The 23,312-nt window shown below is 36.7% G+C and overlaps 1 protein-coding gene across 1 annotated transcript in view; it reads left to right on the top strand.

The window, feature by feature from the left end:
• Nucleotides 1-18,133, top strand: part of MCMDC2 (minichromosome maintenance domain containing 2) — a 44,944-nt gene extending 26,811 nt beyond the window's left edge. The window contains exons 12-16 of the mRNA XM_081258728.1: nt 4,478-4,644; nt 5,162-5,341; nt 8,382-8,524; nt 12,158-12,267; nt 17,917-18,133. Of these exons, the coding sequence (XP_081114854.1) occupies nt 4,478-4,644; nt 5,162-5,341; nt 8,382-8,524; nt 12,158-12,267; nt 17,917-18,083 (767 nt within the window). The 3' untranslated portion in view covers nt 18,084-18,133. The remainder of the gene's footprint in view (nt 1-4,477; nt 4,645-5,161; nt 5,342-8,381; nt 8,525-12,157; nt 12,268-17,916) is intronic.
• Nucleotides 18,134-23,312: the final 5,179 nt, after the last annotated feature.

Genomic DNA, 23,312 nt, shown 5'->3' on the forward strand with positions numbered 1-23,312 from the left:
GGCAAGCAAAGAAAAAGAAAATAATTGCAATACATATATTTGACATAGGATATAGAACATAGAAACAATTCTAACAAGTCAGTAATCTGAAAAACAAAGAACCAGACAGCCTATACAGAATGGGAGAAAATATTTGCAAAGGATGTGACTGACAAGGCTTAATCTCCAAAATATACAAACAGCTCATACAACTCAACAACAAAAAAACAAACAATCCAATCAAAAAATAGGCTGAAGACCTCAATAGACATTTCTCCAAAGAAGACATACAGATGGTCAACAGGCACATGGAAAGATGCTCAACATCACTAATTATTAGAGAAATGCAAATCAAAAGTACAATGAGATACTGCCTCACACCAGTCAGAATGGCCATCATTAAGAAGTCTACAAATAACAAATGCTGGAGAGGGTGTGGAAAAAAGGGAGCCCTCCTACAGAGTTGGTGGGAATGTAAGTTGGTGCAGCCACTATGGAAAACTGTATGGAGGTTCCTCAAAAAACTAAAAATAGAGTTGCCATATGATCCAGCAATCCCACTCCTGGGCATATATCCAGACAAAATTATAATTCAAGAAGATATTTGCGCCCCTATGTTCATAGCAGCACTGTTGACAATAGCCAAGACATGGAAACAGCCTAAATGTTCCTTGATGGATGAATGGATAAAGAAGATGTACTTTGTCAATACCACTCAGCCATAAAAAAGAATGAAATAATGCCATTTGCAGCAACAGGGATGGACCTAGAGATTGTCATACTAAGGGAAGTAAGGCAGACAGAGAAAGACAAATATCATATGATATCACTTATATGTGGAATCTAAAGTATGATACAAACGAGCTTACCTACAAAACAGAAACAGACTCACAGACATATAGATAAACCATAATGGAAAAGAATATAAAAAAGAATGTATATTTATATATATATTTCTATACAGCAGAAATTAACACAACATTTTAAATCAAACATTCTTCAACTTAAAAACACATACACACAAAGGACCCAGCAAAAAAATGGTCAAAAGACTTAGATAGTGACTGCACAAAGGAATGTATACAAAATGACAAATAAGTGCATGAAAGAATGCTTAATATCATTCGTTGGATATTGGGGAAATGAAAATAAACACCACAATGAGATACCAATACTTACAGATACTAGCAGGTGCAGCTTCATGGGCGGGGAACAAGTATAGCTCCCCCTAGAAGAGCCTGGCACTTGGTTAAAACTCTCCTGTCACCATCTTCAAATGTTTAATGATTTTAGGGCTTCCCTGGTGGCTCAATGGTTAAGAATCCGCCTGCCAATGCAGGGGATACGGGTTCGAGCCCTGGTCCAGGAAGATCCCACATGCCACATAGCAACTAAGCCCGTGAGTCACAACTACTGAGCCTGCGCTCTAGAGCCCATGAGCCACAACTGCTGAAGCCTGTGCGCCTAGAGCCTGTGCTCCGCAACAAGAGAAGCCACCACAATGAGAAGCCCGTGCACCCCAACGAAGAGTAGCCCCCACTTGCTGCAACTAGAGAAAGCCCGTGCACAGCAATGAAGACCCAACACAGTCAAAAATAAATAAATAAAATTTTTATAAAAAGAAAATTTTAATGATTTTATCTTTGAAGTTGTTTTGTAAGGAAGACAGTGGAGCTTGAACATGAGCAGAGGGGATATACATCCATGCATGTGTCCACCTTGCCTTGCTGCCCTATTTCAAATAGCATTTGCGATCACTATGAGGCTTGTTAACACACTTAATTTGTAATCAGTTTGATTCTCGCTGGACTCTCAAGCATTGTGACTACACCGCAATTCAGTGCCCATGTTCCATTTCAAAACATCTTCCCCTGAGTGAGATGGAGAGCTGATAGCCCCAAGGAGGCCAAGCTTTCCATTTGAATCAGACTTGCTTCTGTAATAGGCAGTTGCATTCTAAGAAACACAAATGACCGAGGAACCCCATCATATCCTTTCTTACTTGGTTACTTCCCTGTATTTGCCAACCTCTTACACTGAAAATGATAATATAGGAGGGAAGGGAAAGATAGGGCAACCCGTTGTTCCTTTTCCTTTCAGTCCTTCCTTACTCATCAGTAGAGAGTGCTGGTGAAATGTGTGAATATCAAGAAACAAATTAAAAACAGTTTTGTGCAAAATAAAAATATTTCCCCTGTTCTGATAAGAACAAAAATACATAAGTGTGTATTAATACTTCCTACAAAATACTAATGATGCTGCATATGAGTTAAATGCTGAAATATTTGTATTTAAGACTGGAATTGTACAATATAAATGGTAAAATTCATGTCAATAATTAAAAATTTTAGTATTAGACTGACAGCTACTTCTATTACATTTTCTGGTAATAGCTTTATTGAAGTATAGTTTGCACACCATAAAATTCACCCACCTAAAATGTACAGTTCAGTGGCTTTTTGAATATTCACAGAGTTGTACAACCGTCACCACTATCTGTTATACTTTCAGAACATTTTCATTACCCCAAAGGAAACCCCGTGCTCATTAGCAGTCATCCCCCATGCCCCCTCTCCCCCGAGTTCCCGGAAACCTAATCTGCTTTCTGTCTCTATGGATTTGCCTATTCTGGACATTTCATATAAATGGAATCATACAATTTGTGGTCTTTTATTACTGGCTTCTTTCACTTAGCATAATGTTTTTGAGGTTCATCCATGTTGTAGCATGTATCACTTCATTCCTTTTTAAAAAAATATTGATAAAATACACAACATAAAATTGACCATTTTAACCATTTTCCAATGTACAGTTCAGTGGCATTAAGTACATTCACAGTGTTACACAATCATCACCACTATCCATTTCTAGAACTTTTTCATAATCCCCAGCAGAAAGTCTGTACTCATTAAACAATAACTCTCTATTCCCCCCCATCTCTAGCCCTGGGAACCTCTATTTGACTTTCTGTCTCTATGAATTTGCCTCTTCACAGAATCTCATTCCTTTTTATGGCTGAATACTATTCCAATATATATAAGTGATTATATATATATATATTTATATATATATATAATCACTTAAAAAATCATTCATCTGTTAATGGACCCTTGGGTTGTTTCTACCTTTTGGCTATTGTGAATAATGCTGCTATGAACATTGGTGTAAAAGTATCTGTTTAAGTCCCTGCTTTCAACTCTTTTGCATATATACCTATAAGTGGAATTGCTGGATCATGTGGTAATTCTATGTTTAACTTTATGAGGATCCACCGAACTGCTTTCCACAGTGGCCACACCATTTTACATTCCCACCAGTAATGCACAAGGGTTCTGATCTCTCCACATCACCCCTATTACATTTTATAAGTAATAAAATAGTTTTAAAAGAAAAAGCTTTATATATAAAAAAAACATTTCCCCCTGCTTTTTGAATAAGAGGCCCATATTTTCATTTTACATTGGACCCTACAAATTATGTGGCTGGCCCTGGCTACTAGAATGACAAAAATTAAAAACACCGACAACGGATGTTACCAAGGATGTAGAGAAGTTGGAATTCTCATATATTGTTGATGAGAGTATAGAACAGTACAACCATTTTGCAAACTGCTCTGGCAGGTTCTATATAGTTAAATATATATTTACCTTATGATCCAAAAGAAAAATAAACATGTATACAAAAAACTCTTATCGTGAATGGAGAGAAGACTAATTTGAGAAATATTTGAGAGATAGCATCCTAGGAATAGAATTGAATCCATAGATTGAATGCTTATAAGGGATAAGGGGAGGATAGAAAGGAGAATGGGATGTTTCCGCATTTTTTGTTTGGGTTTTAAGTGGATCAGTGGTGATTCTCCTAATTGTGAGTAATGCACAAGAGCCATTTGAGGAGGAGAAATGATGAATTTGGTTTCTCCTATGTTGAATTTGAGATATATTTTCTCCTAGTCACTCCTACTTAGATGGCCCACTTTCTATTATTTTTTTTGGCACATAAAAGAACATTGTTGGGGACTTCCCTGGCAGTCCAGTAGTTAAGACTCCACGCTCCCAATGCAGGGGGCGTGGGTTCGATCCCTGGGCGGGGAACTAAGGTCCCACATGCCGCATGACGCAGCCGGAAAAAAAAAAAAAAAAAAAAAAAAGAAGATTGTTTAATTTCAGCCTCCCTTGTAAGCCTGCACTACCTGCCCTATATGACCAGTCTCCCTACCCCCTGCCTATTCCTCCCAGTTCACGATTCTAGCTACATGCTTTGGACTGATGATACTCATCGTCAGGGGACACATAAACATTCAAATGTTTTTCTTGCCTTCTTCTTTTTTATGGCAGATCCTCTAATTTAGCCATATCTTGCAAAACAATCAAATTTACTTGTGTCTTTACTATCCAAAATTTAGGCTGTAAAATTCTGTATAATAATATTTATTAATTTGTAGACATATAGACCAAAGTGAACTTAAATAACAAATGGGTAATGTCTTTTGACTTAGCTGTGGAAAGTAGAAGCATCACAGTATACATCTCGGGAAAGAAGTTTGGGGATGATACGGACCAACAAATGACTTTTCCAGTTCAGTGCAGTTTTTGGTCTTTTGTTGATATGGATTCATCTTCAAGAAGAAATATACAGAAAACCAATACTCTAATTGGTCAGATGGTAAAGTATATGTGTATTTTATTGTTAGAGTGTTGTTCAGGAAATTTAGTCACAGATTTTAATCTTAATGTTTTTATTGTTCTTAATGTTTTATTATTATTTCTGTGCTTAAATTCTATACTTAATTGGGTACTAGAACTAAATAATGACACAGTTGTTTGAAAATTTTCATTTTTTAGTCATGCAAAGCAGGTGTCTGCTCACTAGAAATTATTATTTGAATAGGTAGTGGGAGAGGCTTTAATGAATAATGTGTAAGAAGATACTCAGTAAAAAGCATTTTAGAAAAATTTATTATCACAAAGTTCCCATGCTATTTGGGAGTCACTTTAAATAATAATTAATAATAACAAATAATAAAATAATTATTACAATTATAGTTTTATAATTTAATTAATATTATAATAATATAATTCTACTAATAATTTAAATAATAATTCTAAATAATAGTTAATTTGAAGTGTTTATGAAAATGCCAGTGTTTAATATTTGCCTTTTACATTTTTGTTTGATGTAGGATTGCAGTTTGATTCCAGCTAATCTCGTAGAGGCATTTGGATTATTGATTAACTGCAATGAGTCATCTCCTTGCCACCCACTTCTTCCTACTGTGCAACATACTTTAAAGAAAGCCATTGATCCTGAAGGGCTGCTTTATGTAGCTTCTAAACAGTTTACAACTGAAGATTTTGAAAAGGTAAAAGTATGTGCTAATGTTTCTCAATGTAAATAAAACTCCCTTTGACCATTTAATTTTCCTTATTTAGAATTCTTTTATTCCAATTTGCTTCCAGCTTTTAAGCATTTTAAGGACATTGTATAGAAAAAAATTAGGTTCATAATTAAACTAGAAACTGTAAGGACATAGGGACTTCCCTGGCCACCCAGTGGGTAAGACTCCATGCTCCCAGTGCAGGGGGCCCGGGTTCGACCCCTGGTCGGGGAATTAGATCCCACATGCATGCTGCAACTAAGACCCAGTGCAGCCAAAATAAATAAATAAATAAATAAAATATTTTTAAAAAAACTTTAAGGACATAGATATTAAAACATTGAGTTTATTCTTTGAACCACTGAGCAAATCACCATAGCTTAAAGCATTTCCATGAAAAGATTCAAAATAGAATATTTCTATAAAACATTATGTTGAGAGGCTTTATAAGTATATAGCTTTCTACATTTTACAGACTATTCAAAGGGAAACTATATATGAATGCCTACAGAGTTCTGACTATAGGGGGATATCTCTCATGACTCACAAACCCATTTATTTTAATGTCCTGACCTGAAAACACGTGTGGTATGTTCAGAGAATCTGAGAGTAGATGATGCAAATTTAGTAATGCCTCTCATAGCTATTAAAGGTAGTCAGGTATTTACAAGTGAAGCCCTTTTAATATTAACTATTCAGAAATCTGTCCACAGTAGAGTTAAAGTATCTGTGTAGGATAGCTAAAAGGCATGGAATGTTGGGAAGTGGGAATCCATGGGTCATTAAATTTTTTGTTCATACCTGCCTTCCTTGTAGCCCAAATTGCATGGATAAAAGGTTGAAAGGTGAGGTGGATTTAAAAACGAAATATAGGGGGCTTCCCTGGTGGCGCAGTGGTTGAGAGTCCGCTTGCTGATGCAGGGGACACGGGTTCATGCCCCAATCCGGGAAGATCCCATATGCCGCGAAGCGGCTAGACCCGTGAGCCATGGCCGCTAAGCCTGCGCGTCCGGAGCCTGTGCGTCCGGAGCGAGGCCACAACAGTGAGAGGCCCGAGTATCGCAAAAAAAAGAAAAAAAAAAAGAAATATAAGCATAATTTATTCACATAAATTAGAACAGAAAAAGAATAATATTTATGATAAGATAAGGTCTTTTTGTTTGTTTTAGTATATAAAAAAAAGTAGTCTCTAGGAATTGGGATACTAAATAATATAGACATGCTAATGACCTGGAGAAATTTTTACCCAGTTTTTCCCTGAAAGACAAACAAAAAAAATCTATGGACTTATTAGTCAGGCATTTACTGAATACTTTGTATATTTGAGCCTCTTTCTGTTCTTTTATATTCTCTAAGAAATGTACATTTTTTTCTTCCTTAAATAGTTTATTATTGAGATATGAAACAATTAAGGGACAACTTAAGTGCTAAGCTGGGTGGTGCTGACTATAAGTATTTCATGAATTCAGAAAGGAAGATATCAAGTAGAATGCAGGAGTTAGGAAGACTTCAGGAGGCGGAGAGATTTTAGTTGGGCCTTAAGAAAAGGTAAGATTTAGATGACAGGAAGGATGGGCATTCAAAAAATAAAAATAGGAGCAAAGACATAAAAGTAGAGATGAGTATAAATGGAAAACTGTGAGAAAACCTGACTGACTGGAGCAAAAATTGTATTATGAAGTCATCAAAGTAGGTAGTTCTTGCAGAAGTTGACAACTGGAGGCTAATGCTAACTCCCAGTGCTGCACTCTCAGTAGCAGGGACAACGGGTCCTTTACTGAAAGGGGATATAGGTGGCATATCACTGTGCCCCCATAGCATAAAACCTAGAGAGAACTACCAATGTTATTAATAGTTTTTTTATTATTATCCAGTTCTGAAGGCCTGGAGGGAATTGTGGAGTATAAGGAGAATAAAGACAGGACATATCCAACCCAGGACATATCCAGATCTTTTTAAAAGGTTATATTTAATATATAGATATTGGGACTTACCTGGTGGTGCAGTGGTTAAGAATCCGCCTGCCAATGCAGGGGACATGGGTTTGAGCCCTGGTCTGGGGAGATCCCACGTGCCACAGAGCAACTAAGCCCGTGAACCACAACTACTGAGCCTGTGCTCTAGAGCCCATGAGCCACAACTACTGAGCCCATGTACCACAACTACTGAAGTCCACACGCCTAGAGCCCGTGCTCCGCAACAAGAGAAGCCATGGCAAGGAGAAGCCCGCGCACCGCAATGAAGAGTAGCCCCTGCTCACTGCAACTAGAGAAAGCCCGTGTGCAGCAACAAAGACCCAACACAGCCAAAACTAAATAAAAATTTATAAAATATAGATATAATAGTTAATAGCAACTTTTTATTATGGGTTATTTTTCCTTTTGGTTCTATGACTTGACAAACCAGAAAACAACACAGATGGTGATAAGTCTGGAAATGATGTCATAGAATAAGGACTTAAGGAACTAGGAATCACTCAGAAAGAAAAAAGCACAAACCTCAGAGAAAACAGTGATAATCATTAAGTTGAAGACTTATTCTCTACCCAAAATCTTACTGAATCTCTAAGACCTACCTTCATAGTAGTTAGCACAGTACACTTCTAGTGTTTGGTTGTGTTCTTTAAAAGGAAGCGAAGGAAGGAGGGCATGAAGCTCTAGGGCCAATGAGAGATAGTCTGATGGAAGTAAACTGTCAGAGAATTAAGGCTCTTCAAAGGGAAATGAGATTCTGAGGGAAGCTCTCTCCCACTAAAAGGCTGTAAGTGAGCCTTTGTTCAAGTACATTGCACAGAATATTTCTGTACTAAAAGGGAGAAAGAGATTATTCTGGGTAAACTGTGATATTCTTTATAAGACTATGATTTAAAATGCTCAGTGACTTTGGGATGGCCCCAGATATTTAATCAATTTTGTTGTAAATAAAATATGCAAACTTAAAAAAAATGACAGTATACTTTGGATTTTTGTAATATAGGTCCTATAATAAAGTTTGAATCTCTTAAATTTTCACACTTTCAACTTAGCTGCTTGCTTTTGCAAAGAATTTGAATGTCGAATTCAGCTTGGAGGCAGAAAGAATGATTCATGGCTATTACCTAGCAAGTCGCAGAATCAGAACAGATTCTATATGTGGATCAAAGCTGTCAGCATCTGCATTAAAATATTTGTAGGTATTCAATTTTAAAACCATTATTGACCTTTAAATGATGTGTTTTATTAACTGTCTCACTCGTTTTTTTTGTTTGTTTGTTTGATTGCTGGTTGGTTGGTTTATAATATACCTTGTTCCAAAAGAATTTAAGGTGACAATAATTCCTTCTGTTGTGGTATTACATCATTTGAACCTCCAGCAGTTTGTTTTCACTAAATTAATTTTTATTGGATACCCTGTATCAGATATGTCTGAGAAAAATGCACTGAATTCAAATGAAAATGACTATTTTTTTTAAATGGGGCTGTTTACATTCTAGATATTTTGTAGTTGAACCTAGAAAAAAAATTAAGTATATTGTTCCTTGTACTCTTATTTTTTTTTAAGTGTTAACATCTGTAACACTTTAAAAATATTTTAATTTATTTTAATTTTATTTATTTATTTATTTGGTTGCACCAGGTTTTAGCTGCAGCAGGCGGGCTCCTTAGTTGCAGCTCGTGGGCTCCTTAGTTGTGGCATGCATATGAGACCTAGTTCCCTCACCAGGGATCAAACCGGGGTCCCCTGCATAGAGAGCTCGGAGTCTTAACCACTGCACCACAAGGGAAGTCCCCTGTTCCTTGTGTTTCTAAATACTTTAGTACACTCATGTATTATTATTCCTTGAAAGGTTTTTTTTAAACTAATTTTTATTGTAAAAGTAAAGTACAGATGTACTGAAAGAAAAGTCTAAAATAATGAGTAAAGTGCCCTGCTAACCCTACCTATTACTATTCCACTCCCTAGAGATAATCACTGGCAAGAGTTTTTGTGTATCCTTCCAGATCTTATTCATTCAAATACTAGCATATACAAATATGTAATTTAACTGTGATGTATATCAAATACATATTTTATTTGACTATGTTATATATTTTAAATGAATATGTTATTTAAATATATTATATAAAAATATTTTTATAATATATAAATCAGTATATACCTATATGGATATTTTCTTTTTGCCCAAATGGAATCATGCAGGTATACATATCATGATGTCATACTATCAGCGCATAAAGAATTACCTCATTCTGTTTTAATAGCTGCATTACAGTTTTACTATGTTGTGATATGGCTGTACCATAATTTAAACAGTCCCCTGTTGATAGACCATGACTTCATTTAATATAGATTAACGTATAATCTCAACTAAATTATGAAGTAGGACCAGGGGTAAAATAATCCATTAAATAAATAAATAAATATCTTTTTATGACTGCAATACAAAATAAGACAAGTGAAGGACTGATAGGATATGACAAGTATAGGACTATAAGAGATAAATATGTTCAGTTAATTTCTCCAACTGTATGTTTATCTTCATAGAGCTAAAAAATTGCTAAAGATAGGGCAAGGAAGAAATTAACTGTGATGTTTTAAAATGGTAAACAGAATTGTATAATGCTTTCCATTTTCTGAAGTAATATTTTAAATATTCAATACTCAAAGCTTAAAAGGTTTGAAAGTCCTATCTTCTCATAATGCTTTTTCTCTGTAGTAAAAATATATTTTTTATTTAAACTCACATAGCCTCAGTTTACATTTGACTATACTGATCCAAGAGTAAAGCAGAGTTAATTTTAATATGACAACTCTACTTTTTCCTATTTGAGAAATAAACATTAGAGATGGAGATGGGTTTTATGAAATAGCAAAGTAAATGAAGCACTACTCAGAAGAGTCATAAACCTTGACTTTTTCTCCTCCTTCTATAGACAGGTACCTAATAACACCAGCCTTGCTTTTCTAGAGAAGTGCAGCTGAACAATGCTCTTTTCTTTCCTTGAAAGGCTGTATTCATATTCTGTCCTGGTCAACAATTTTAGAAGAAGCTTGGGTGAGGACATCAGGAACATGATAATCAAATTTGTAAATAAACAACTCTGGAGAGATCTTTACAGGCTCAAATTATGATTTTAGTCTAGCAAGAAGAAAATTAATAGGACAAATGTAATGTCTTTTTTTTTTTTTAATTTTGGCTGTGCTGTGTGTTTATTGCAGCGTGCGAGCTTCTCTAGTTACGGCTCACAGGCTCTGGAGCATGTGGGCTCAGTAGTTGAGGCATGCAGGCTTAGTTGTGGTATGTGGGACCTTAGTTCCGCGACCAGGAATTGAACCCGGACCCCCTGCATTGGGAGCGTGGAGTCTTAACCACTGGACCACCAGGGAAGTCCCTGTAATGTCTTTAATTAGGTCCCAACCTCCCTGGTATAAGTGTGAATACATTGGAAAGGGGTGATCTGGCTTAATATGAAGAAGATTTGAGATTTCATTATTTTTACATATAATATGAGTAAGCAAGGTAATATGGCTGTAAATAATACTGTGATTTGGGGTTGTAGTAATAGAACACAGTATCAAGAGTGAGAAAATGCTAATTCTGCCCCACCTCTACCCTGCTGATCAAATCACACCTGTAGCACTGTACTGAAAAGGAATATTAACCAAATCTGGTCACAAGGAGAATAGCCAAGATGACAAGGGGCTTGAAAATTATGTCACATGACATATTAGAAGAACTAGGAGGAACTTTCCTGGTGGTCCAGTGGTTATGACTCTGCGCTTCCAAAGCAGGGGGCACGGGTTCCATCCCTGGTTGGGGGAACCAAGATCCCATATGCTGCGTGGTGCATCCCCCACACCAAAAAAAAAAAGAACTAGGAATATTTATTTTGGAGAAAATAAAGCATGGAGCAACTAGAAAAGCTGTCTTTGAATATTTGAAGAGCTGTCACATTTAAGAAGTATGAGACTTGTTTTGTAATCCCAGAAGACAAAACAGGGACCAGTTGGTATACATTGCAGTGAAACCAATTTCAGCTTACATTTATATAATCTTTGTGGGTGAGTCTCCAAATTTTCAAATACCTTATTTGAAATAACAATAACCCTATTAATTATTATTATCCCCATTTTATAGCAGAGCTTCAAAAAATCTCGGAAGTTAAATGATTCATACAAACTCACACAGCTAGTAAATTCTAGAGACATAACCCAGGTTTTCTGATTCCCACATCCAGCAATCATTCAAGTACATTAAAGCTAGCTTAAAAATAAAAAATAAAGGAATGGATTGCCTCATGTTCCCTAGTGAATCCTAGGTGAAGTTCAAAAGGGACCGAATAATAAGTAGCCTGGGATGTTGTAGAGAAAATCCAGTTACATGATGGGATTTGAAATTTGCTCTCTAAAATCTCTTCCAACACTGAAATTTCAAGATTCTATGAGGACTTCAAATGGATTAAGAACTAGGAGAAAACACGAAGGATGTGTCTATAAGAGATATTTAGTTAGGTTAATTTTTCCAACTGTGTATTTAACTGAACAGAACTTGGGGAGGGCAGGGTGTAGAATAATAAAGAAAAGCCAGGATAGAAACCAATTCTTTGATAATAAGTCAGGATAGTTCCTTGTTCTGCGACAGTCTATTCAACTTGGTAGGAAAAAATGCTTTGAAAAGAAACTAAAATTTTTTAAAAATAAGAATATGCTGATATTTAAGGCGTGGCTTATGCTCACACATATCTTGGTTTGTTCCTGCCAAAATATGTATTATCTTTATAATATCAACATATTTTGATTGGCATCAGTTTTCTTTTTTAGAGTTTCCCTATCTGAAGCCCATGCTCGACTGAACCTAAGGAATAAAGTGCTTAAAGAAGATGTACTTATTGCAGCCTTATTATTTGAAACATCTCTAACATTGAAATATGGTAATCTATTAAGTTATTAGTGATCACTACAAATAATTATATTTAAACTTGAAGATTCTTAATCTGGTAAATTAAGATGTTATATATATTTTAAACAATATTTTAAAGAATAATAAATTTCTACCACGTAAGTCCTGTCTGAATTTAAACATTTAGTAATCATTTACAGGTAGTATCATTATCTGATATCAAGTTCCTAATTGTGCATGATTGTTTCTATGCTTGAACTTTTGCATTGCTTAGAGAATTCTGAAAAAAAGTATGACACATGAAATGATTTAAAATTTATCTTCCTTTAAAATAGCATGCAACATTTAATTGTCAAGCAATCCCCCAGAGTGGAGTTAGACACATAGCCAAAGAAAATGTGATCATCTCGCATCACCACCTTCTCTGAATTGCTGGTTATAATACTCTGGCTATAGCATTTAATTATTTGAAATCAAAGGAGCTTATCATGGTTTTGCTAATAAAAACATAAGGGGGCTCTTAAAGGTAAGAGTAAAGAGAATTATCCTCACAAAGTTCTTTTTGAATTATATGAGACATTAATTTCGATGAGATATACCATCCTTCAAACCAAACTTTGGTTCTGCTAACCTAAAACAATAAAACAGCCAGTTATTTTATCAGCAAAACAGTTTTATTCAGGAGCAGGAAAGAATTGCAATTCAGGACATTGTAACTATGGTAAATCACATGCAGGTCTGGTAAAGCAAAGGAGAAACTCTTCTATAGAGGAGAAGTGGAGTTGGGAGGGTTGTTATAACAGAAAGTCCATTGGAGGAAACTGGGAGTTCCAAGTATAGTGGCTTTTCATTGGCTGCGTTGTGACAGTCTCTCTTTAGTGGCGCTATTGCCGGGCAAGGAGAAAATCTTTCTTCCACCTGCTGGTGGTAGTAAAGTAGTGTGCAAAAACCAATAGTTACTTCCTGCTGGAGATGCAGGGTATGTCTCTTCCTGTTGAGATCTGTATTGATGTTGAGAGGTACATGCATGAGAGCTCCCCCTTCTGGCCTCCCGACTCTATTTTAGTGAGATTTTTACTTTATTAATTTTCAGTTCCAACCCTGGGAGTGAAAGGATGTATTAACACTGACTTTCCTGTGTGTATATGTTTAGTGTTTAAATTTGCTTCAAATTCAATTTATATTGTAATAACTTTTCACAGAGATCCATTAGAACATTAGAACGTTGTTCTATAATTATCTAAATCAAGAATTCTTAACCTAGGATCCATGGATACTGAGAGAGTCCTAGGGGCTTGTGCATCCCTAAATTATATGTAAATTTGTATATGCATGTGCTTTCTACCTTTTTGCTTAGGGAGAGGAATCATAAGTTTTTTTTAATTTAATTTTATTTTTTTACACAGCAGGTTCTTATTAGTTATCCATTTGATACATATTAGTGTGTACATGTCACTCTCAATCTCCCAGTTCATCCCACCACCACCACCCCTGCCACTTTCCCCCAATCATAAGTTTTTTGAAGTATGTCTTAGAGTTTCATAACCCCCAGAAAAGGTTAATTATCATCCTGAATTAGTTTTACCTACCAAAAGAGAAAATCGCTTGTTCCCAACCAATATTAAATAAGAAGGATATGTATTTTTGTTTTTAACTTGCTTTATCTTTACCTTCTTATTCTATATTTTAAAATATACTTGATAATTATATAATATTTTATAATATAATATTATATTATATTATAATATATTATAATATTAAGGACTCCTGTGACTGAATATGGCTATTTTCACTTGATAACTATTTTGTCAGGACTTTCTTGAAGCATATAAGAAAGCTTTTGTTGAGGGAAATAAAACTATATGAAGTTTTTTTTCCTTTAGTTACTTTTTGTTTTCATAATAAGTTGCAGTTAGGTATATCCTTTTTCAAGTCTTAGCAAAACAATGTTAAGAGCTCCTTAAATTTTACTTTAAACATAGCAGGAAAATAATCCCTACTCAGGGACGTTTTTCTTGGATGCAAAAACCAATAGTTACGTTTATGAACTAGATTAAGGAGTTGGGCAGTGGGGAGAGGGAAGAATTAAGGAAAGCTCCCAGGTTTCTGCCTTGAGCAACTGAGTGGATCATGGTGCCATTTACCAAGACTAGGAAGAAAGAGAAAAAGGTTTGGGCTGGGGTGGGGATCAAATTATAGATATAAGTTTGAGACATCCTACAGAGATATCAATAGACAGATATAATAATCTGGAGTTTAGAAGAGAGTTCTAACCTAGAAATATAATTTAGGGATCATCAGCACAGACATGGTACTCAAAGCCATGGAATGGATGAAATCACAGAGAGAGACTATACAGAGAACCCCAGGACTGCCTTTGAAGAATTCCAATATTTAGAAATGGAGTTGAGGAGGAGGAACTAACAAATGAGACCGAGAAGCAGTTGTATTATAGAAGCCAAGAAAGAGAGTGTTTCAAGAAAGGAGTGTAGTGGTCAACATGTGTTGCGAGTTTGAATAAGATTAGATTTGGCCATCTAGAGGTTGTAGGTGGTCGTGATTAGAGCTATTTCAATGGAGTGGGGATTCAGGTGGGGTAGGAAGTGAAGATATGGAGACAGCCGACACAGACAACTTTGAGATGTTTGACTATGAAGATGAGGAAAGAAATAGGGTATTAGCTGGAGAAGGATGTGTGGTCCAGGGGGGGGGCTTTTTTTTTTTAAGATAGAAGATAATAGCTCATATGATGTGCAGTAGAAAGTAAACTAATGAGACTACAGAAAGAGGGGAAGATCAAAGGCGTAAAGTCCTTAAAAAGGTGAGAGGGGATGGGATCCAGAGCACATGTGAAGGTAAAGGCCTCTTATAGAAGAGTCACTTCACTTTATAGGAGGGAAAACAATGGATACAGAATCAGGTAGGTCTGTAGCTTTGGTCTTTTACCCTCCACAAGGTCAACAAGGTCACCAGCTAAAAATGAAAGGTTTGAGGAGAAAAGAATGGAATGTAATAGTCATTGCGGGGTGGGGGGTGGCAGGGAGAAGAGCAAATGTGTTAGAGAAACTCAGCAGGGTTGTCAGGCAGTGCAACTGCCCATCTCAGGTTTCTGTGATTCATTTAAAGTGAAACCAAGCAATGCCAATTATGTGTTTTTCCACCTAGCAGCCTGAATGCAGGCACACGGTAAATGGTTGGGTTCATGCAGAGTTGAGGTTTTGATAGATGAGTGTGGCAGAGTGTTACGGGGGGGCAAGGGAGTGGGGGGACTGGCAAGGGAGGGACTCAAATTGGTTAAAAGAGGGAAGTGAATTGAAGGAAGCAGATTGGAGGACTCTGAGATAGAAGACCTGGAAGCATAGGAGGTAGCATAGAGAAGAGGGACATTTGAACTCATGGTTTTGAAGTAAGTTTCTGGAGATATTAGTTTCCTCTGACTCTGGGAATGTGTGGTGGACACACAGGACACTTGGAGATTGGAAGTTAAATGGGTCATTCACATGGAAATCGCTGAATGGCAGGTATTGGGGAACAGAGGAAGATTGTGAGCCAAGTACTGAGAGCCGATTGTTGACTTCACCGTGGAAGGGGAAAGGGTGATAAAGCCCAGGTGGCACTGGGCATCAAAGAAAGAAAGATTTTTAACAAGAGGAAAGAATGGTCTGGAAGCCGCAAAGGTGCCGCAATTTAGGCACTGACTCTTTCTTGTGACACTAAGGTATGTGGGGTGTTTGAGAGCCACAAGGAAAGCAGTGTTCTCAAGGGACAGCAAGGTTTCAGGTAAGGTAAAGTAAAGGTAAAGTAAAGGTAAGGTAAAGTAAAGGTAAGGTAAAGCAGTACAGGGAGCAGTCACAGAAGTCTGAGGCTACTTGTGTTTACTAATGACAGACAGCTCTAGGAAGGTAGGCACTGTCTGCTTGGCCAGCAGGTGTGCTCCCAGCCAGTTACATTTAGGTACTCATTCAGTGAAACAATGAAATAGAATTTAAGAGCTTAACTTCTGCAATATTAGTCAAAGGTTTTGTTTTGTTTTTTCAATTGTGGTAAAATATACATAACATAAAATTTACCTTCTTAACCATTTTTAAGTGTACAGTTTATTGGTGTAAGGGACATTCACACCAACTCCATAACCTTTTCATTTTCCCCAACTGAAACTCCATACCCATTAAACAATAACTCTCTATTCTCCCCTTCCCCCAGCTCCTGGCAAGCACTATCCTACTTTCTATCTGTCTGGACTTGACTTCTCTAGGTACCTCATCTAAGTGGAATCATATGTTTGTCCTATTTTGTCTGGCTGGTTTCACATAGTATAATGTCCTTAAGGTTCATCCACGTTGTAGCATGCATTAGAATTTCCTCTCTAAGATTGAAGAATATTCCGTTGTCTGTATATATACCACATTTTGTTAATCTCTTCACCCATAAATGGACAATTAGGTTGCTTCTGCCTTTGGCTATTGTGAATAATGCTGCTAATGAACATGAGTGTGCAAATATCTCTTTGAGACCTTGCTTTCAATTCTTTTGGGTATATACCCGGAAGCCAAATTGCAGGATCTGTAATTCTGTTTAATTTTCTGATGAACTGCCATACTGTTTTCCTTAGGGGTTGCACCATTTTACATTTCCACTAACAGTGCACAAGGGTTCCAATTTCTCCACATCCTTGCCAAGACTTGTTACTTTCTTCTGTTTTATTTTGGTTTTGATAGTAGCCATTCTTACTGGTGTGAAGTGGTATCTCGTGGTTTTCATTTGCAGTTTTCTAATGATTACTGATGTTGAGTATCTTTTCATGTACTTATTGGCCATTTGTATATCTTCTTCGGTGAAATGTCTGTTCAAGTCCTTTGCCCATTTTTTAATCAGGCTGTTTTCTTGTTAAGTTGTAGACCCCCTATCTGATACATGGCTTGCAAATATTTTCTCCCATTCTGTGAGTTGCCTTTTCACTTTGTTGATTGTAACTTTTGATGCACAAAAGTTTTTAATTTTGATGTGGCCTATTTTATCTATTTTCTTTCATTGCCTATGCTTTTGGTGTTATATCATAGAAAACATTGCCAAATTCAATGTCATAAAGCATTTCCCCAGTGTGTTTTTCTAAGAGTTTTATAGTCTTAGTTCTTACATGTAGGTCTTTGATTCACTGAGCTAATTTTTAGGATGTAAGGTAAGGAACCAACTTCATTCTTTTGCACATGGATATCACTTTCACAGCACCATTTGTTGGAAAGACCATCTTTTCCCCATTGAATGGTCTTGACACCCTTGTCAAAAGTCATTTAAATATATACGCAAGGTTATTTCTATTCCATAGATTTATCTTTTTATTGTTTCTCTACCTTCCAATACCTTCTCTCCTTACTTCTTCCACCTCCTCACATCACTATTCAGCTTCAGAACACTAATGGCTATTTCAATGGATGACAAATTTCTATAGTTTCCAAACTTTAAAATTTAAGCATCAGTGTTTCTTCCATTGACCCTGGTACCAGTTTGTGCATTTACTGAACCTGTTTCCTGGGTCTCAAAAATTTTTTTAAAATAATAGCTATTGAAATACTCTATGAGATAGATCATAACTTAATTGTAAAACTTTCACTATTTTGTTGAAAATATGATTTCATATTTAGCACTTTTTCTCATTTATACTTTTTCCTTCTTCACTTAGGGGCCGCTGTACTTTGTGTTGCTCCAAATGCAGTATTTCCATTTGAACTGTATAATGAAGAATATTTAGAGCAAAGGGATATCTATCTGACTCAGTGCCAACAACAGCTCCAACAGTTTATTGCCACATATGGACCTGGGACAGCTATCTTTGCTAGCGATGAATAGGCAATCTGAGGAAATTTTTCCTTCATTCCTTTCTAAGCAGTGGAAAAAATTGTGAGTGATTTTGAAGTAATGCTTCAGGTAATCTTGTGTGTAGGGGTGCATTAGAATGCTACCTTAAAAAATATAAAATATGATTTCTTCAAATTAATTGCTAATGGAATAAACACTAATACAAATCTCAAAGCCAACAGCAGAAATTTATAATTTAGGATAATCTTATTAAAAAAACTTCTGGTTAGCGCAGTGTGCCAGTGGTCCACAGATTAAAATATAAAGAACGTTGCAAACTAAGCAATGGAAAAAAAATAGTAACTTTTGTGTAGTTCCCTCTATTTGTCACAAGATGGCAATAACACTTTAAATATTTACTTACTAAGTAAAACCATTTTTTTCTTCATTTGTGAACCTGAAATATTGATGAGTAAATAACAGCATTTATATAACCAGAAGCCTTCAGTGTAAGGACTTTTCATGCTAGATATTGACATGTCTATTATGTTGTTTTAGAAGCCCTAATTATGGGATCAGGAAAAGCCCTGGAAATTTTCCATTTTTAAACCAGGTTAAATGAAAAAAAGTAAGTTCCATTGAATCAAGGAGCAGTAATTGGCTCCTTAAACCTAACTAGTTACAAGAAAGGTACCAAAAGGCAAAGAACCCAATTTGCAAACCGTCTTCATTTTTGGAGGGAAGATATCTGCTCTGAAAAGGTAGGAACACCGTGCGAAAATATACTTATCTTGTAAAATCTCCAAATCCGTGTTTTTATTTTCCAAAGTTTTAATAAAAAAGACAGTTCTACTCACTAAAAGGAAAATGTCATCATAAAATTGCCACCTTATTAACCAAGACACTGTCATGCATCAATTCTTTAGAAATAGGTACTTCATGGAGTTTAACCGTGAAGGCAGACAGCTCTCTCACTCTCTAGAGGACTTTAATAAGTCACTTATTACTTTATTTCCTTGCTGTTCATTCAACAGTATTTACTGAATATCCACTAGTGCCAGAGACTATACAGTGTTGTTTTCAGAAGGCAAACCTAGTCTAAAAAAACTTCATATATTACAAGTTAAAGACCTTATTTTGTGGCTTCTTTTTTTTTTTTTTTTGCTGTACGCGGGCCTCTCACTGCTGTGGCCTCTCCCGTTGCGGAGCACAGGCTCCGGACACACAGGCTCCACGGCCATGGCTCGCGGGCCCAGCCGCTGCGCGGCATGTGGGATCTTCCGGGATAGGGGCACGAACCCGTGTCCCCTGCATCGGCAGGCGGACTCTCAACCACTGCGCCACCAGGGAAGCCCCTGTGGCTTCTTATATACTACATTTCAGTTTTTTGTTCTCTATGGGGTGAAGTCAAAACATGTTTTATAAAACTAGGATCTATAAAATCGCCCCCATTTCACACTTAATTGTGAAGTGTTCAGATTCTGTTGATGAAATGAAAGGACTAGTATCAAACACTGGGGGGGAATATGGTTTTCAAATGTTAGGCAAACACCGTAAGCACCCAGGAGGGCGCAGTAATGCTGGTGGCATGCATCACCACAGGATCAATTTCGGCAAATATCACCCAGGATACTTTGGGAAAGTTGGTATGAGGCATTACCACTTAAAGAGGAACCAGAGCTTCTGCCCACCTGTCAACCTTGATAAATTGTGACCTTGGTCAGTGAGCAGACACAGGTAAATGCTGCCAAGAACAAGACTGGAGCTGCTCCTATCATTGATGTGGTGCAATCAGTTACTACAAAGTTCTGGGGAAGGGAAAGCTCCCGAAGCAGCCTGTCATCGTGAAGGCCAAACTCTTCAGCAGAAGAGCTGAGGAGATGATTAAGGGTGTTGGCGGGGCTTGTTTCCCGGTAGCTTGAAGCCACATGGTGGGAGATTCATTATATAAGTGCTTTTCAAAAAAAAAAAAAAAAAAAAAAGTTGTCTTTGATGGAAAGTGATATTGCTGTACAATTTATACTGTTTGACTTACCATATTGAAATTATAACCTTGATAAAAGCAAGGAATTTATGTACTGTGGGACTCAACAGGGGAAAAGCAAGATTTAGCTAAATTTAAATCTTCACCTGGGTAGGATTTCAGTTGTTTTTGAATTCTTGTAAATTTGCATGCCCTGGACAGATTGGACTGTCCACTATTTGCCTTAATCTAGAATATTATTACTAATACTAGGATTAGGACAAATCCTAATTTGTCCTAAATTAATTCCCAAATCTTTTTCTTCACAAATGTAAAAGCAAACAAAGAATTAAAATTAAAAAATCTGTAGGTCATAGGTGAAACCTTTACTTATAATGGGTAACTTAAGGTGTTGAGAGAATTTCAACTAGTTAACCCTTTAACACACCTTTGAACTGCATGGGTCCACATAAAGGGTGGATTTTCTTTTTTTCAATAAATACATACTATACTATACAGTCTGCAGCTGACTGAATCAGAGGATGTGGAACCTTGGATACAATGGGTGGACTATAAAGCTATACTTGGATTTTTGACTTTAGGGAGGGTTGGCGCCCCTAAGGGTCAAGGGCCAACTATGCTTGTTTTTCAGGAACAGCAGCAGGTCCTAAAGGGGAGGCCCTCATAGTTATTTAGTACGCAGTGATTAGCACCTCTCCAGAAACCCAGCAAGGCAAGGAAGGGTATGAGAACTGGATGTACTAAAAAGTCTCCCCAGCTGCCCACCACCTGACACTTCAAAGAGAATCACTATCCACAGAGGAGCTAGTTATTGACAAGAATATACTATCCCTAAAGTATGTTAAAAACAAGTCTGACGACTAACTATGAAAATGAAGCTGTTTAGGGGCTTCTCTGGTGGTGCAGTGGTTAAGACGCTGCCTGCCAATGCAGGGGACACGGGTTTGAGCCCTAGTCCGGGAAGATTCCACACGCCGCAGAGCAACTAAGCCCGTGCGCAGCAACTACTGAGCCTGCGCTCTAGAGCCCGCGAGCCACAACTACTGAGCCTGTGCTGTAGAGCCTGCGAGCCACAACTACTGAGCCTGCACGCCTAGAGCCTATGCTCCACTACAAGAGAAGCCACCACAATGAGAAGGCCGCGCACTGCAACAAAGAGTAGCCCCTGCTCGCCGCTACAAGAGAAAGCCCACGCACAGCAACAAAGACCCAATGCAGCCAAAAATAAATAAATAAATAAATTTGTAAAATAAAATAAGCTTATAAAAATATCTTAAAAAGAAAATGAAGCTGTTTAAAGACCTGATATATTTTAAAGAAAACAGACTTTATTGCCCAGCAATTAAAATCATTTGAACTTATATTTTTCTACATAATTTATTGTGAGATGATCAATGTTAAATAAAATATTAATTTTCATCATTTGCTTTAATTCATTTCTTCTTGACCAATTCTTCATTTTCCCTTCCAAAATGTTGTATGCCACACCTCTGGAAAAAAAATCAGAAACCAACAGTGAAAATCAATCCATAATCAAAACTCGAAGAAAATCAAAACCTGACACACAAAGGCACCTTTAACAGGAAATGGCTTCAGCCCTTTGGCATTTATCAGGTACTTTCAAATTATCTCTAGATGCGGTTGCTTGACAAATCTTAATTACTTACTTGAGGCAATGAAGAAGTTTTAAACACCACTGCTAAGGACTTGAACATTCATCTGCAGGTACTTATATGCTGAAAAGAACATTTCACCCATTTTAATAAAAAACTGCATTATATTTGAATAATTCACATAATATATATTATTGGCATCTCAGTCTTAAATTATTTCTTCAAAGATACCCTCAGCTGGGTAAACGGCAAAAATAAGTCATCACTGTGCCAGTTACTAAACATTTTTGGTACTGCGCTTCAGGAACAATACCACAAACACATAAAAAAGCACACCATTTAACATTATAACTTTTGGTACCTTGTTATGTGCACAGCTGTCCTCCTGGTGGTTTTTTCACAGCCATCCTCTATGAAAAGTTTTTGGAAAACATTTATCACAACGACCTTCATTCATCTTCAACTCATAGGCTCTGTTGTACCTAGAAATTAAATATATTTCACTGTGAATTCTCATTTGTACTTGTATCTGTTTGTCTGGCATCTTATATGTAGTATGGTCCAGTAGGATTTTTTTCCCGTTCTTATCAGGAGCCATTAAAAAAAAAAAGAAAAAAGAAAACTTGCCATCTTCCTGACTCCCAATCAGATTTATAATAAAAACTACTAACATTAAGACTATATAGTGGAGTCATTTTCTATCTGTTAACACACCTCTGAAGGAACAAAAGAATGTGCTCGCTGCTTAATTATACTTCTTTTGGTAGTCAAACTGATAAGCCCCCAATTTTAAATATCTATAATGACTTGAGGATGTGTTAGTTCTTTTGACTGGTTAGGCCCTAATAATTCCATAAATGATCTTTCCAAGCTGGAAATGGATTCATTAGCATGGGCAAAAATGATGGATATATTTATGATGTTCTTTTACTGTGGCGGTACAGATTTTAAGACATGATGGTCCTAATGAGTACCCAACCATTGCTTTTCTGCCTCAGAGCTTGACAAGAATGAGATGAGCCAGGTTAAAGGTTAGATATATAAAAACAAGTGTGCAGACCTCTAACTAAGAGCATTATTATGGCAGATCTAATATAGTTTCAGAGCAGAGATACATTATGTTGACATCATTACTGGACACAGTCCTGTAGAATTAAGTCCCAAGTTGCCTGAAAGCATATTTATGTACTGCAAAGGGCATGGCCAGGGCCACAGATCATGTCCTACAGAACCCCAGGAGGATAAATCATTGAACTGGACAGCTACTGGAAATGATTTATGAAGACATATCAAATGTTGGGCCTTGCAAGACAATTTATCATTTTCAAGTCTTGAAATGCTGAAGTATCTCACATAATATTAGGAACACATACTATTGGTTATGAATAATTCCAACTTGGAAAACTTCAGTTTAATATATGATTCATGGCACTTCTGACAACTATTGATACTTGCAAGTCCTATTTGTTTAAGGCCTAAAACAAAGAATGTCTAGGGATATGTATGTATAATAAAACTGCTATCCACCCTACTCCCCTCAAAAAACCGAGTCTGGGCACAAAATCCCAGATGATGGGCACTTCAGGATGGAAGGCATGGGACAGGAAGGAAGGAAGGACTGGGATAGGGAAGCAAACAGCTGTTACGGTATTGGTAATATCCCAGTTCTTAACTGGATCAGTG

The sequence above is a fragment of the Mesoplodon bidens genome (assembly GCF_964165515.1).
Source record: "Mesoplodon bidens genome assembly, chromosome: 16".
In the NCBI taxonomy this organism is placed as follows: domain Eukaryota; kingdom Metazoa; phylum Chordata; class Mammalia; order Artiodactyla; family Ziphiidae; genus Mesoplodon; species Mesoplodon bidens.